The following is a 16,426-nucleotide window of genomic DNA, read 5'->3' on the forward strand; positions in this document are numbered from 1 at the left end:
ACAGCAGTCTTCCCACCAGGAGCTCTTTAGGTCCAGGGAGATTCTGAGCTCTCTTTTGAAATCAGCATTGCACTTTGAATTTCATCTCTGGTTTACTTCTATCAGACACGACATCACAAATCTCAGCCTGAGACTCAGTTTGGACTCACCACTCCACACTAGTCAAATCGGCTATTTTCCTAAGCAGCTCAGAGCAGAAGTCCGCAGCTCCCCTTTGCATCCTGCTTTTCATGTTCTCGGGTTTTAAGTCATCTCAGAGTGGCCACAAAATATGAAATGCAAAAAGGGGGAAGTGGAACAGCTTTGTTATCTCTATCGGGAGGAAGAAAACCAGAGGATTTAAGGGCGCTGCCATAGACTTTTGCAGGTCTACAAAGGCTCACACGCTGCTGGGAGGGTCAGTCTTGTCATGAGTAGCTCCAGTTGGACAGGGCCATGGGTGTTCATCCCTCCCAGCCTCTCCAAGTTCCGTGCTGTGTTCCCCTTTGAAGCCAGAGAACTCTTTTCCATTGTGGAAAATGGTATCTGGCACCCCATGATGGGACAAGAGGCAACAGGCACAAACCCCAAATGCAGGAAATTCCTTTTAAACAGAAGAAAACCCTTACTTACTTTAAGGGTGATGGAACAGTCTGCCCAGAGAGATTGTGGCACCTCCATCCATGGAGATATTCACAACCCTATTAGATGTGTCCCTGAGCATGCTTTGAGCAGGGGGCATGGACCAGACAATCTCCAGATGTCCCTTCCCAGAAGCTCTGCTAGGAGTGTGTACCCTCCTGTGGAAGTGTGAGCAGAGAGGGTAGTTCACAAACTTTAGGAGCTCTCTGTCTCTTAGGGCTGGTCTGGTGCCTGACCTACAGACATGTCTGACGTGCTCAGGGATCCTCACCTGCCAAGAACGTGTGAAACAGCAGGGCTGACTGCAAAGACAACTTCCCCAATCTCTTCCCAAACTCTCCTGATGGGAATTGTGACCGTTTTCATGTCCCTCCTCTCTATATCCTACATTGACTGGGACATGTAAAGCCCTCCCTGAGTCCCTGGCTTGGTGTCTGTCTTGGCATCCAGGTGCAGGACCCCACGCTGGGAGGGACTTGGGCATGTAGTATCTCTCCCAGGACCTGGTTTCCAAAGCACGAGCAGGCTGGGATCATGGAGGGAAGCACCAGCTCTGCCCTCTCTTGTGAATCCGTTGGAGTGAACTTTCTTTAGCAAGCTCACAAAAACAAGGTCCTCCCTGACAAGGCAACACAGAAGGAAAGACCCAGAAATTGGCTTCTACGGGCTCTGTTTTGAATCCCACTGACTTATTGTTGGCTTCAGTGATAACTGCCGGTGCTGTACACCAAGCAGGCTCAGACCCCTCATTCATGTTTAATGAAAGGTAGAGTTTTCCTGGAGATCAAAAAGCTCTCTGCTTTTTATGAGGTTGATTCATGCAGGCTTTGACGTGAACTGCCCTTCAAAAAGCCACTCACCAGGTGAACAGGGAAGCCAGCCTGAGCTCTTAGCTAGCAATACAATAAGCCTCATCTATATTCATGCAGTCAAATCTCTTCCCGTTTGATGAGATCATGCAATTAACCTCTCCACAGCAGGCAGAGCTAAGACTGCCCAGGTATTACCCACGTGCTTTGTGCTCACCGCTGTGGTGGCATCTCAGGGTGAACTTGGCATTATCAACTGAGCCCCAGGGCTGGTGTGGGGGGAAACGTCAGAAACTGCAGGACTGACTAATGGTCAAAACACCTGGTTTGGCTTCCTACCTCTGTACTGACGCACTGCAAAACCTTGGGGAAAAGTATCTCCCACATGCCACCCACCTATGTGCAGCTTGCCTTGGTGACATATCTCACAGCCACCAATGCAGCCACGCTGGTGCCCAGACAGTCGGATGTATCTTCATACTAATGTCAATAGCACAGGTGGTGCCTGGACTGGAGAGACTGAAGACCTTGCTGGTAGTCAACACTGCAACCATCTGGTTTATGCCCATTTGTAGTCCCAATATTCCCCCATCCTTTGGCCAGCTTGAGGGAGTGAGCTAGTGTGTCAAAGCTGCTTTGTGAAGATGAGGCTTTGTGAAGAAGAGATGCAGGAGAACACCAGCAACACAATCCACTTCTTTTAGATTCGTGCTGTAGGAGCTAAGCCTGGCCCAACCGTAGCTATCACATCTCATTAGTGTTTGTCTCAGTTCTGACAAGCTGGGGAGGAGTCTGTCTGGTCAGCTCTGTGCTGGCAAATGCGCACAGGATCTCTGCATCGGAAAGCCCCCAGGTCTGCAGAGCTGACAGCAACGAGCTGAACTGAGCCGTGCCCTTGTGAAAGGGGAGAGGGATGGAACTGATGGGGAAGCTTTGCACCCCAGTATCAACACGTGGGACGTGTCCACCACAGACCTTAGCTGGCTCTGCCCAGGTTGCTCCTGGTGCACAAAGAGCAAGGAGGGCAATGCAGCTATTCAGGTCCACTTGGGTCAAGATCGCCTGGTGTGCTACTGAATTAATAAGCCCAGGTAAAGTGGCATGGCTAAACTGTCAGCAATCCCGTGCTGTACGGACCAGCCAGCCCAGCACCCAGCTAGCTAAGGTCCTCCCTGCACCATGCACTGGTTGCATGGGAAACATGCCCTTAGATACCTTAGCCTCAGGTCAAGGCATATAGCCAAATCCCAGCCCCAGCCCCAACCCCAGCCCCTCCTGCTAAATGGATGCACATTGCTGGCTCAGGTAGTCCTTGCTCTGCCCTTCCCTGCAGGACTCGAGTGATCTTCAGAGGAGCAGCAGCTCCACTGCACCCTTCAGCCCCTGGAGCTGCTGGTACCCACTGGCCTGATGGGCCCGAAGGGTTCTGCACAGTCCATGCCTGCAGGTGATCTGGTACCGCTGGGAAACACGGTCCCTCAGGGGTTAGCAGCTGCCCTTGGGCCAGGGAGATCACTGGCAGGATTTACACATCCTCCTTGTATTCCCAATTCCTGCACATCCCAAATTCATCGAGGGGTTGGGATTATACCCACAAAAGGTGGCTGCAAGAAAATCGTTCAGCCTCCATCACTACCATTCAGAGCAAAGTGCATTCAAGCCCTTCAGAAATGCTCATTGAAAGTGGGTGAAAAGGAGAAATCTCGGGGAAAAACCTGAATCTCAGAGCTCTGCTGGGCAGGGAGCCTCTCCTGAGAAAGCAGAGGTACCCAGGGCTGTGATGCTTTCAGCAGGACCCACCTGCAGAGCAGGGTGCGTCCTCTGCACCCCTGTCCCTGCAGCCCTCTCTCTTTTCTATGCCTGTTTTTCTCTAGCCCCAAAGCCAGGAAAAGCACTATGTGCCTCTGGATGTTGCCAGACTATGCGAGCCAGGGTCTGAAGGATATTTTAGCAAGTCCTGAGGGCACAGGGCTGTGAAAACCAAGGAGCTACAAGTGTCATCTTATCTGGCTGAAATGTAGACATTTGCAGGACAGAGGGGAGCCACTAACAGACCTTGGCAATACAGATACAACATCCCAGAGCACCAAGAGCTTTATTCCTCCTCCTCTGCCTTTCCCTTTCCCTTCCCTTCCCTTCCCTTCCCTTCCCTTCCCTTCCCTTCCCTTCCCTTCCCTTCCCTTCCCTTCCCTTCCCTTCCCTGTGCAGAATAAAACAGAAAAGGTATTTCCCAGTGAAGCAGGTACAGAGGAGGGGGCTGGCAGACCTGCAAGGTGCTTGCATTAGATGCTGCTGGGGCAATGCAAACATGGAGGGAGGGGTGGAATTCTGGCATCCCGCTTTTCCGTGTGTGCCGGCACTGAGGTGGGGTGTCCCATTCAGTCCTGGGAAGAGCACCCACCTCCTGCATTTGCAAACAGGTTCACAGAGGCCAACCTGATGTCAGATACAGAAAATCCTCTGGTAGATTAGAAAGTCCTGTTTTAAATTAAGTTAGTTAGCCAAGATCATTCTGGTCTTTTCTGTTCTTCCTGTTTAATGGTGCCTCAGCTGGAGCACCAATTCTGATCCTTTCTATTCTTCCTGATTGATGGTGCACCCTCTTGGCAGGAAAATGAACCACTGACCCAATACAGAGTGACTTAGCGGTCAAAGTGAGGAGGGGATACCTCCTCAAGCAACCGCCGAAGACCACCCAAGACCCCCGCACATGTGGAGAAGGCATCTGACATGTCATGGTTACATAATCCTATGCATATGCATTAGATAGTTTGAATATTTATTAGGTAGGAGTAGTTTGATAAATTAGATGCAGTTGTTACTGTATAAAAGCGACACACCTGATGAATCTGGTGTGCTTGATTCGTGGAAAGTCGACCAAGCACCCTGCGCAGAATAAAGCAATATCTCTCCTGAGTGTGTGAGATTGGTCTATTGCACACCAGGTAACAAATCCGCTTTTAGGACAACAAACCAGCCAACTCCCCTTCCTGCCCAGGGCACAGATCGCTCTGGGGAGGGCACAGCCCTGGTAACACCTGCACCCTCCAGCCAAGGGGACTGGTGGCTGGGAGACTGCAGAAATAGGGATGTGGAGAAGAGCAAAGCCAGGTTTTAGGAAACCAGAAACAACCCAGGTCCCACAGACCCAAAGAAGAGCAGGAGGAAGCAAATTCTGAACTTTTGCAAGCAGCAAAATCAGAAGAAAAAAAAGTTTTAATTTTCTGCTTTAACTATTGGGGCTGTAAGAGTGCGTGAATGAATCACAGAGACTTGTTGGTGCCCATCTTTGAAGAGGGGAGCTGAAAGAATGCAGTAAACCAAGGCCACATCTTGGACCCCAGTGAGGGGAGCAATCACATCAAGGGAAGATGGACAAGTTTCGGATGATCTTCCAGTTTCTCCAGTCCAACCAGGAGTCCTTCATGAACGGCATCTGTGGGATCATGGCCCTCGCCAGCGCCCAGATGTACTCTGCCTTTGATTTCAACTGCCCCTGCCTGCCACGCTACAACCTGGCCTACGGGCTGGGCATCCTCCTGGTGCCCCCCTTCATCTTATTGCTGCTGGGCTTCGTGCTGAACAACAACGTCTCCGTGCTGGCAGAGGAGTGGAGGCGGCCCCGGGGCCAGCGAGGGAAGGACCCGGCTGTCCTGCGCTACATGTTCTGCTCCATGGCACAGCGGGCCATGATCGCCCCAGCGGTCTGGGTCTCAGTGACGCTGCTGGATGGCAAGTGCATCACCTGCGCCTTCTGCACCTCGGTGCCCGTGGAGACCCTGGGCAATGCCAGCCACCCCGGCCTCTCCCAAGGGGAGATGAAGCGGGTCCTCGCCCGCATCCCCTGCAAGGAGATCTATGATGGACAGGAGCTCATCGCCAATGAAGTGGCCATCAGGTACCTGCGCTGCATCTCACAGGTAAGAGGCATCATGGCTGTGCCCTCGCTGGTAGTTTAGGGTTAGGCACTGCTAGCCTTAGCTCTTCCCTCGAGGGAATCTCCTTGTTGGAATCAAGCGGCAGGAGGAGAGACTGGTAATTTCACAGGGGTACAAGGTGTTCAGACACAGCTCCGGGGAGTTATGCCTCCAGTGTGGTGCAGAGACTGAAGCTGTAGGTCGTCCTGATGATTTGGTCCCCGTTTCTGCCTGGGCAGTCTGGGGCTGCAGGGCAGCGATACACAGCCAAGCTGTATGCAGAGATTTATTTAGAGCAAGCTCAGAAGGGGCAGACATGGATGTTACTCAGTGGCTGGTAGGCTGTCACCCCCTCCCGTAACACACCAGTTGCCCACAGTTGCTCTTGCTGCTTATTATAACATGTGTAAATTATGGGCTGATAACCTTCTATGCCACTTGCATCTGCCGCTTGCATGCAAACAGCCAGCATGTGTTTATTAACCATCTCGGAGAACCACAAATGAAGAAGTGCCACTAACTGCTTGTCCTGTGCTTAATTTCTCTCAAGCCCTCTGCTTCTGCCCACATTGGAGACAGGATGGTCTGACCCACTCTGGTCATTCATGTATTCCTGTTTAAAAGCAGCTCCCTTCCCTGGCCTCCCTAGGGCAGACAGGAATTATTATCCCCACTTTAAGAGAAATAGATGCACAGGGACTTCTCCAAAGACTCAAAGCAGTTTTTCCTGGGTAGACCCCAATTACCAGCTGCTGGGAAGCACTGGGAGCTGCAAAACAAGAGGTGCCACCTAGATACCCCCCCCAGGTGCTCTTTTAGGTGGTGCATTTACAGTGGGGTTCACCCTCGTGAGCTCTGTCTGCACAGCCCAGAGGCAGCCTGAGCTGAGACTGATGGTGAACAAGACAGGCTGGTCCTGGCTCTGCCCTCATTTCACTCTTCCTGTCAGACCCCATTAACAGGGGAGCCTGTCACCACTACTCACCCACGATAGATGTTACTAAGTCCAACAGCTGAGGAAAAGGGTTAGACAGCTGCATAAACCCAGGGAGCATTTGGAGTGATGTTGGCTGCGAGTCAGAGGACACAGACTATTCTAGACCCAGGTGAGGCACGGTTGTATCGGAGGGCTGGGTGCAGGATTCAGTCTGGTGTTATTTATGGTCATTGCCTGCTGATGCTACACAAGGTGAGAAGGGGAGAGGTGCTGCCTATGTAGGTGCATCGAACAAAATTTCAGCGCAGATGCACTGACATGGTACATCATAGAGTCTCCTCGTCCAGCTTTGCAATGTAAATGCAGCCAAATGTCAAACAGCCAAATGTCAAACAGCCCAAAGTGAAGCCAGGCTCGTTCACAGCCCGGGGGGGTCCTGCCAGCTGGGGGGAAGTGCCGGACGCGTGTTCTGCCTGCCTGTGACAGGTCCGGTTCCCCCCTCATCCCTGCAGGCTCTGGGCTGGTGCTTTGTGCTGCTGATGACCATGCTGGCTTTCTTGGTCAGATCCCTCCGGCCCTGCTTCACCCAAGCCGCCTTCCTGAAGAGCAGGTACTGGTCCCACTACATCGACATCGAGCGCAAGCTGTTTGACGAGACGTGTGCGGAACACGCCAGGAGCTTTGCCAAGGTCTGCATCCAGCAGTTCTTCGAGGGCATGAGCACGGACCTGGCAGCTGCTCGTTGCCACCCACCCAGGAAAGCCCCTGCAGATGCGGGGGAAGCCACGGAGAAGCTCCTGGGCATCATTGACCAGGGCACCATGAACACAGCCCTGAAGAGCTGGCACAGATGCAAGCCCCCGCTGCACCTCCACCCGCCTGCCCTCCCCAGCGGCAATGGCTGGGCAGGGGAAGAGCAGCCACCCGTGCACCCCCCTGTGCCCCGAAGAGAGATGGCTGCCTACTACAGTGGGGTGTGAGGGGGCGCAGGGCTATGCAGAAGCAGAACCGCACTTTTGGGAGAGGGGCTGCAGGGAGGGAGGACAGGTGGGCATCCGAGCCGGGCAGAGGCGAGGGCCAGTGCCACGGGGGGCTGCAGGGGGACGGGCACCCAAAGGGTTCAGCGGTGCTGGTGTGATCCCATCTGCTCTCACATCCAATCCTATAGCGTCGGTAATTCAGGCAAGGAGTTTTGTGCTGAGTGGGACAGCTACTCAAGGTTGTGATGGATAAGCCCCGGGGATGCTGAAGGGCACGATGTGGCAGCCGGACAGACATGCCATGCGTCTCACACCACCAAGCACCACATTTGTGTTGTGACGGTTGCCAAGGCACACGCTACCAGATGTGCAAAACTTCCTTTCTTTTATCACGTGCTCAGCAGTGGCAGCGCATGTGGGTTTAGGCAGTATTAGGAATCCTCTGGTGGAGAAACAAACTAGGGTTGCCCCTTTCGCATGCCAAGCTGTGAAACCCCAAGATTCTCCCCATTGCCCCTCCACACACTACATCCCCACAGACACACATGGCTTCCAGGCCAAGAAAAGCTTTAAAATAAATTTGACCCAAGCAATGAGCTAGTGAAGGGACATCCCGTATTGCATTGCGCGTGACGGGAATGGCGTGGTTGGTGTCACAGGTACTATTCAACAAGGAGCCCACAGAGATGCTCCTTGAAGGGAGTGTCTAGACAAGGAGAGCAGCTATCATTCAGCAGCACATGGAGTGTGGGGGCCAGGCCAACCCCCTGCCACAAATTTGTTGCAGGACAGTTTGTTCTTGCAGTTTTACCTGGATTCCTCCCTGACACAATGACTGATGTTAAAAACCTGCCTGGGTGTTTGTTTAAGGAGCCAAATAGGTAATTCAGGCTTACTGTTCAAGCTCTGTGCTCAGGCACAAAGATTTATAAAAGCTATTTACAAAAGCCATTGGTGTTTATTTGAATGCAATGAAAAGGACTGGGGGGGCTTTTGGGCCAAGCCCGGGATGCTGAGGCCACTTGAGTCAGGGTGTTTTGCCGGTGTGCGGCAGCCAGTGGCGAGCCAGCCCTGGCCCTCGGAGGAGAAGCCGGGGAGACACAGCCAACCCTACGCAATACCAGGTGGCTGCCCATTTCCATAGAAACTGAGGATGATGGGATGCAGGCCCTCGAGGTGACTATGGAAATCGCAGCCCGGAAGAGCGTTCCCTGGTGGCCCTGATTTTATTACCAATATGCAGAAGGAAAACCCCTTTTGAGAGACGAGTTTTACCCCTGCTGCGTCCCTTTCAAAATGCTCATCCCCTTGAAATTTCTGCTGCCGTGTTCTTGTTCAAAGCAACTTATTATGACTGGCTGGTAACTGAGGTGACTGTCATTTGCATAAACCTTAATTATCGGTGTATAACTCCACAGAGGCTGTGGGGAGAGGAGAACAAAGGACCAAAATGACGAGGAAATTCTCCGAGCTGCTGTGAGAGAGCCTTAGCAAGCCCGTAGTCAAGGACAGGCTGAACCTGGCTGACTCCCAGGAGAAAGGAGTGTGACAAAGATTTATCATTAATCTTCACACCCCAAACTTTAATTAAGGCACCTGCCCAGAAATTAATAGGCACAAAACCTGATTTACAAAGGAAAGGAGATTAAAAGATAAAGGCGGTTTCCACTCCTATTATTTGCAGTTCAGCACTGTTAATGGCTCACCAAGAAAGGCAGGCTCAGAGTCCCCACAGTGGTGAGCAGCCTGCAGGACTGGCGGGCTCCATGGCAGAGCCATTGAGATACCAAAAAAATAGCACGCATTTGCAAAGAGAAGCTTTTGGACTTTTAATTCAGATTTTTAGGATCAGACCTCTGCCCCCGTGCAGCACTTTCAGCAGTCGCAGAGAGTCCCCAAAGAGCAGGCAGGTTGTCCTCTCTGTGCTGGATTTTGGGGACATCGTTCATCGCCTTTGGGAGGAGACCCTTCAATAGGGAAGCTGACACGGCCCCTGGGATTTCAGCCCGGCTGCGGTCCCGGTGCTGAGCCTGGTTAGCAGCAGTGCCCCGAGTGCGGAGCAAGCCCCAGGGCCCCCAGCTGAGCTGGCAGGCGCCGGGCGGGCATGGAGGTGTGGGACTGCCCCAAGCACCTGGGAGCTGCAAAAACCTGCCCGGGGACCCCAGACCTGGGGGTAAGGACTCGGTCCAAAAATCCCAGCTGAACTGCTGACGCTGTGCTGAGCCTAGCTTTGCTCCGAGCAGAGGGGAACGTGGGTGTCGCTGAAGATTTGCCTGTGCTGAAGACATCCTCTGGGGAGGGCTGAGTGTAACCCTGGGGACACAGCGACGAGGAAGCTGGGGAAGGAGGACGGGGGCCTCCGGCCTCTGCAACAGGCTGGGCGGGAGCTGGAGCTGAGGGACAGATGGCGGAGAGGAGGGAGCCACGCAAGGAGAAAGTGAGGCGTCCTCGGCTGCCTCGCAGGCATCGCTCTGCAGAGGAAGCAGCAAGCGGAAAAGCTGAGCCAGGCAGGAATGCACCGTGCTCGCCAAATCGCAGGCTGTGCCCAGCCCCACACGCGTGGCTCCCCTGGCCCCCTCAGCCCCCACCGCCCCCCGCAGCAGCCTCGCTGCTCGCTCCCGGGCGGTGGGGAGCAAGACCTGGCCACCCTGCAGAGCTCGTGACGGCGGGTTCCTGCTTCTCCCGAAAACCCAGCCTGGCTGGCATCTTCCCTGCTGGCTCAGCCGGCTCCCGTGCGCAAAAGCAGCAGTTTCTGCCCCTTCCTGTGGGACCAAGGGCTTCTCCCACGCTGCCCCTGCCTGCTTAGGGTGGCTCCAGGCTCCTGTGTTGTGCAGCTCGGGTGCCACCCTCGGTTGAGCTGGGTCCCACCAGCATGACCGCATCCTCTGGGCACCATGGGTACATCCACCCCCCAGGCTGGGGGGCTCCAGCATTTCCCCTTTGCACCCCAGCAAGGTGCCCCATCTCTCCCGTCCTCCAGGCAAACTCCGGCCCGTCCCAGCCAGCCAGCCTTTGCACAGCTGCATCGCGGGTTTGAAAAAGGAAGATGTGCTTTTTCCAGTGACTCATTCTCAGCCTTTCCTTTCCTTTTTTTTTTTTTTTAAATTTTTAAAGGCACAACCTCAGCCTTGCAGCCAGCAGAAGCCAAGCGCCTGCTCTCCGCCCCACCCAAGCACAGGGCCCGAGAACAACCTCCTTCCTCCTCCCAAAAGCCGACAGCCCTCTTAAGGCTGTTTTCATCAGCTTTCGCTTCACCCATCAGGCCGGCCTCAGCTGCATCCCCACTTCTGCACAGCCCCACGCACTGCTGGGAACCCCCCACAGCCAGAGCCCGAGCAAAAACCACACAAGGAGCTGAAAAGGCTCCAGAACTGGTTTCATCAACTTTTCAAGTAAGTGACTTCATTTTTTGCTTGCTTTCATGCACGTTTCAGGGAAAGACTAACAGAAGCTGCTAAAAAATTATCTGCTGCAAACTTTTCCCCTCCCCTCCTATCCACCCCTCTCTCTCCCAGACAGGCACCATAACCACCAAGCAGAGGAAGGGTAACCCCCCCCAAAACGGCATACTCCCCTTTGCCAGCTCCTTTTAGTTTTGCTTTGCCGGTTGCCAGACACCGTCAGGAAGGTCACGGGGCCTTGTTTATCAGGGCTATTTGCTGATAACTCTAACAACAGGGTTTTGAACCCCCTGCACTAGAACAAGTTTGCAGTTTTAGCATCTGGCTGCAAACGTGGTGTACCACAAAGCGCGGCAGCTGGAGATGGAGGCCTGGCTCCCTGTCACATGGCTGCAGTTTTCAGCTGGTCTGTCTCCTCTGCTGAGGGATTTTTGCATACAGAAAACTGGGAAGATACAGGAAGACATTAAGGGCTGCTTGTGTTTGAACTCAGCAATATCACAGTGTGATTTTAAAGGGATTGCCGTGGGTTAGACACAGCTGGGAGCTGAGGCTAAATTTCTGCCCCCATTCCCCTCTGCTACCCCATGGAAAAGGGGGTAAAAGAGGATTTGCTGGGGCAGCAGATGAACCGCAGCACAGTAGTGATTTAAAGCACAGTGCATGAGCAAGCCCTGTACAAGAGACCACAAGGAATAAGGTGCCTTTGCCTCCTCTGCACGGATGTCCCTGCAGCCTTTTCCCCGCAGCTGGGGCTGGCCCAGGGAAGCCTTGCTCCGTACATGCCAACTGGCAGATGCCGGCATCAGGGCAGATTTCGGGCAGCCCTGCTGTGGGTCAGGGCTCCCCAGGAGCCCCAGATATGTACCAATGCTGCTGGCACTGTGCAAGCTGCCAGAGACAGTTAATTGGGTGCCAGGGTCCTTCCTGTCTCCAGCAAACCCCAGTGACAGCAGTTCCCCTGAGGCCAGCGGGTTTCGTCACATGGGTGAGGGTTCCCAGACCTAGCAAGGTGCTTGGGGCTTCCTGAGATGAAACCCTGTGGGGATGCAGCGGAGACAGAAAGTCAACTAAGAAATTAATTAAATGCAGCTTGCAAGTGGCATGGGGGAATGGGCATCACCGCAGAGGGCATGGATTTCCCCATTATTTCCCCATCCTTCAAAAAAATCAGGGTACATGCTTTCCCCTGCTTGGTCCTGAGTGCCTGCAGTCCACGCAGCCCAGCCCTGTTGGTGGGGTGGGCATCCCGTGTAACCAGCGTTGTACTGTGAAAAGGGGCTGGGGGAAGCCGCAGAGGCGAAGGGCAGTGCAGTGCATCTCTGGCACTGAGGCGTGCAGGTCGAGGGGCTCGATTTCAGGCCAGCAGTTAGAGGCTGAGCCAGGACTACGGGCCAGCACAGGGAGTACGGTTATGTCAACCAACTGTGGGAGAGAAGATCATCCTGCCACACCTAATCCTAGCAAAAACTCCTACATAATTGCTGAGCCAGCTCTATTGGCATTTGGTGTTTGTATCCTGGATCATCAAGATAAGCTTTCTCCCAGAACGTAACTTCTCTTGCGGGTAGCAACGGCTCCTGAGCACCCCCTCACCCCTGCCTGGGGAGGCTGCTCCTGCCTGGTCCTCCCATGCCACATCTCTCTGCACCCAAACCTGCTGGGCCGTCTTGCAGCACCTCTTGCTGCCTCCCTGACATACCTTTGCCTATTACTAAATATTAACTCATCACGTCTAAAGAGGGAGGTAAAAGCCACACACAGCACCTTCAAGGCAGCGCGGCACCAGCATGCACATGCCGCACGCGCCTGGGCTAGTGTGAGTCAGTGGCAGGGCTGGGGGACACATCCTAGTACCAGTGCTGTGATCCAGTTTTCCCAGTAACACGGCGTCCTCCTTCGTTGTAGGCTTGGGAGATCATCGAGTGTCCGGCAGTGACGCTGACAGTAATCGCCTCTGCGGGAGGTGACTAAAACCAAAGAGAAGGAAAGACGACGAATGTGCAAATGACAGGGGCAGAAACAGCTGTCCCGTTGGTAATCTTCACTGTAGAGATGTTTTGGAGAGCTTAGTGGGAAACTGAAATGACTGAGGTTTCACACATTGCTTAGGCTGAATCCCTCTTCGGCCCCTTTTGAAGTACCCCTGGTATCAGCAACCAGCTCCGGAGGCTGGGACACCGGGCAGGAGGAAGGGACAGCAGCGAAGGTGTCGTGCTCCTGGAGCAGCGTCTTGCACGTCAGCCAGCCCAAGGCCGTTTCACCCTCCATTGGCGTGTCCCTCGGTGCTGGAAGGTGGGCCAGCACGGCCCCCCACTGCAGTACGTGCCTCCTCTTGCTCCCGGGACGAGATGGCCGCCCTCATCGCTGAGAACTTCCGCTTCCTCTCCTTGTTCTTCAAGAGCAAAGATGTGATGATCTTCAATGGGTTGGTGGCCCTGGGCACGGTGGGGAGTGAGGAGCTCTTCTCAGTTGTTGCCTTCAACTGCCCCTGCTCCCCTGCCCGCAACTACATCTACGGGCTGGCCGCCATCGGCGTCCCGGCCCTGGCCCTCTTCCTCATCGGCGTCATCTGGAACAACCACACCTGGAACCTGGTGGCCGAGTGCCACAAGCGCGGCACCAAGAACTTCTCTGCCGCCGCCACCTTCCTCCTCTTCGGCTCCATCATGGGCCGGGCGGCCGTGGCGCCCGTCACCTGGTCAGTCATCTCGCTGCTGCGCGGAGAGGCTTACATCTGCGCCCTCAGCGAGTTTGTCAGGCCGTCCTCCCTGGACAAGTTCCCAGCCGAGTATGGGGCTGAGGTGCTGGCCAGGTTCCCCTGTAAAGACGTGCCGGCGAACCTCACCAAGTTCAGGGATGAGGTGACGCGGAGGCTGAGATATGAGTCCCAGGTAGGCACGCTGGGGAGAAAGCCACACAGAGTGGGTAAGACCGCCTTGCCGTGTCCTAATGCAGCGTCTCTCTTCTCTCTCAGCTCTTCGGCTGGCTGCTCATTGGCATTGTCGCGGTCCTGGTTTTCCTCACCAAGTGCCTGAAGCACTGCTGCTCGCCGCTGAGCTACCGGCAGGAGGCTTATTGGGCCCAATATCGCTCCAACGAGGACAAGCTCTTCCGACGCACGGCCGAGGTCCACTCCAGGATCCTGGCAGCCACGAACGTGAAGCAATTCTTTGGCTTTGTGGCGCTGGACAAGGAGGAGAAAGAGCTGGTGCAGGAGTTCCCGGTGGAGGGCGTCCAGCCGAGTCCCCAGTGGAATGCCATCACGGGTGTCTACATCTACCGGGAGAACAAGGGCTTCCCCCTCTACAGCCGGCTCCACAAATGGGCCAAAGGGGTGGAAGGGAATGGGCCAAGCCCAGAAGGCCACGAAATGCTCTTTTTGGCTTCCTAAGACAGACGGGCGCTGGCAGCGGTTCCCCAGACCCACCTGGCAGGCCCACCAGTATCAGTGCATGGCCAAGGGATTCACTGGGAATATTCCTCCCAGCAGGATTACTTCTCTCAGCAGGTAAATAGGGATCAACAGCCTCAAGGTAGAGGCTGATAAGCAATACACTGAGCTGGGGAACCCCTCCCTTGCAGACAAGCGTCTCGTTGCTGCTCCCAGAGACACAAGGGGAAGCAAAGAGCAGGTGCACACCTTACCTCCAGGCTGCCAGTGTACCCTGCTGTCTAAATGCACCATCAGAAGCCTTGGGGAGCAAGAGGTGGGCACGACATTTCTAACTGTGACTCCTGCAGTCCCACGTGTCTCTCCCATGGCAGGGTCAGCCCCAGCCATCCCACACACCTTCTTGTTTTATTGGCATTGGTATCTTCTTAGCGCAGTTGTGCAGCGCCTGTTATGCAGGCAGGTCTCAGAGCACTTTACAGACTTTACAGCGCAGGGAAAAGAGGGAAGCAGTGGGTAAATTCCTGTGGCAAGGGGGATGCAACAGCACCTGGGAAGGAATGGGTCAGTAATACAGCAACACGCTGAATAACTGAGAGACTAAGGCAGGAGGAATCACCAATATTCCCAGTATTCAGAAAGAGACTCTGTAATTACCAAGTTGGAATTTGGGTAGGACACCAAACTCCTTTTGTTCTTACTGCAGTGCCTGGCAACCTCTAATGAGCCCAAGTGGCTGCAGCCATAAGTTTATAAACCCAGAAGATGGCACCAGCAGCAGAATAGCTTTTGGGCAAGGTGGCTCAGTGGAGGCTGAGAGGAAGCAGTCCTCTGTCTGCAGCTCATTGCATCTCTCAACCAACCACTGGATAAGAGCCCTGCTTGTTTGGGTTGCGAGTTGCAGCAAGACCTTAAGCAGAATTAGATTTACATATATGTATATATACACACATGCATATATATATATAGTGTAGATACTATGTAATTGTAGTTAGTTAGCTGTATTAATGGAGCATCTTTCTTCAAGGGAAAGGAGATGAGGAAGTTGCCAGCCGAAAGACCACATTACATGCACCCATCTGCTGCACTGGGACTGCAGCCCTGGAGTGATGAGGGACAGTAGGAACGGGATGAGGGGAGCAGCCCTCTCCCTATCCTTCTACCACTGAATTTTCTTAAGCTCTTTCCACTGGTCTCTTTTATGGACTTGGCCATACCCTGAGAAAGTAAAGCCAGAAAGGTGTAAAATTAGTGCCTTCACCATGACACTGTGCTGACTATGGCTTCAAGGCACTGCACAGTCCCTTTTCTCCCAAGGGTCAGCCCTTCATACCCAACACTGTTTCAAGAGCTGGCAGGACAATGAAGTTTGTTTTTCCTATTTGTACTGTTTCTTTATAGGTACAACTTCCTTTTACACTATGCCATTTACCAAAAAGCCTTAAGTTGTTAAAAAAATGACTTAAACCCACAGAACTCAGAAGGTCTTACACACAAGGAGATTTGAAATAAATTATTAAATTAGAGTTATTTTTCATTGCCTTCTGAGTTTTTTTTCAGGGGGGCACAAAAGGCATAATTTAACATTCTCTTTGAACTCAAGGACTGGGAACTTATTTTTTCTTCCTACTAAACGTTCAGATCCTCTCCTATCCAGACGACACCAGAATGTGAAGTTTTAAAGTATTACCACATATTACAAGTTAGTAACACTGGTTTTTAGTTATTCTTGCAGTGAGTAGCACAAATCTTGTACATCAGGATACACAACTGCAGGAAAGGATAGAAACCTTTTTACAAATATGCCCCCTTGCAATAACGAGCTGAAGGGTATTCCCTCACATAAAGAGGCTGAAACACCGCTTAATGGGCGAGGCATCCCAGGATCCCTGTTCAGCTTCTCTACAGATCTGCCTTGCATTTGTGGGAAGGCTTGGCTCCCAGCCTCACCATTAACTAATCTGCAGGAATCATCAGATGCAAGTGAAATGAAAATACATTAACTTGAGATGAAAGAGAGTTCATTTGCATTCCTTCTCATTGGCCCTCCAGCGCGAACATGCAGACACGCATGCCGCCCCCACACACAGGTCAGCAGATGCAAGGTAACTTGCTGAAACAAAGCAGCGTTCGTTTTACTTCCTTTACTTCCCTAGCCTTCCCCCTTGATAGTCCTAGTTGTTCCTTTGAACCACCTCCACTCCAGTTCCTTCTCCTCCCCTTCCCTCCTTTGAAGGAAAGGGGCAAAACACATAATGCTTGGGAATAGATTTGTTTATCCTAAGAATAAACCATGAGCACAAACCAGCTCTTGCTGTGTTTACCTCCCTTCTCCATTAATTCCAGCCACTTTTCCTGTGCTGGGAT

The 16,426-nt window shown here is 53.2% G+C and overlaps 2 protein-coding genes across 3 annotated transcripts; both read left to right on the top strand.

The window, feature by feature from the left end:
• The first annotated feature begins 4,740 nt into the window (after positions 1 to 4,740).
• On the top strand, positions 4,741 to 7,979 carry CALHM1 (calcium homeostasis modulator 1). The gene is made up of 2 exons (XM_030030879.1): positions 4,741 to 5,350; positions 6,797 to 7,979. Exons 1-2 carry the CDS (start codon positions 4,802 to 4,804, stop codon positions 7,262 to 7,264), a joined length of 1,017 nt encoding a protein of 338 aa, XP_029886739.1. The 5' UTR covers positions 4,741 to 4,801; the 3' UTR covers positions 7,265 to 7,979.
• A 1,952-nt stretch (positions 7,980 to 9,931) lies between these two features.
• Positions 9,932 to 15,589, top strand: CALHM2 (calcium homeostasis modulator family member 2). 2 transcript variants are annotated; one of them, XM_041127357.1, is made up of 4 exons: positions 9,932 to 10,162; positions 10,379 to 10,656; positions 12,574 to 13,559; positions 13,643 to 15,589. In XM_041127357.1, the coding sequence occupies exons 3-4, from the start codon at positions 13,017 to 13,019 to the stop codon at positions 14,057 to 14,059; spliced, it is 960 nt and encodes a 319-aa protein (XP_040983291.1). In that variant the 5' UTR covers positions 9,932 to 10,162; positions 10,379 to 10,656; positions 12,574 to 13,016; the 3' UTR covers positions 14,060 to 15,589. The 2 variants fall into 2 exon arrangements, with proteins under 2 accessions (XP_040983291.1, XP_029886484.1); XM_030030624.1 differs by having other exon boundaries at positions 9,932 to 10,656.
• Positions 15,590 to 16,426: the final 837 nt, after the last annotated feature.

This window comes from Aquila chrysaetos, chromosome 11 (assembly GCF_900496995.4).
Source record: "Aquila chrysaetos chrysaetos chromosome 11, bAquChr1.4, whole genome shotgun sequence".
Taxonomy (NCBI): Eukaryota; Metazoa; Chordata; class Aves; order Accipitriformes; family Accipitridae; genus Aquila; species Aquila chrysaetos.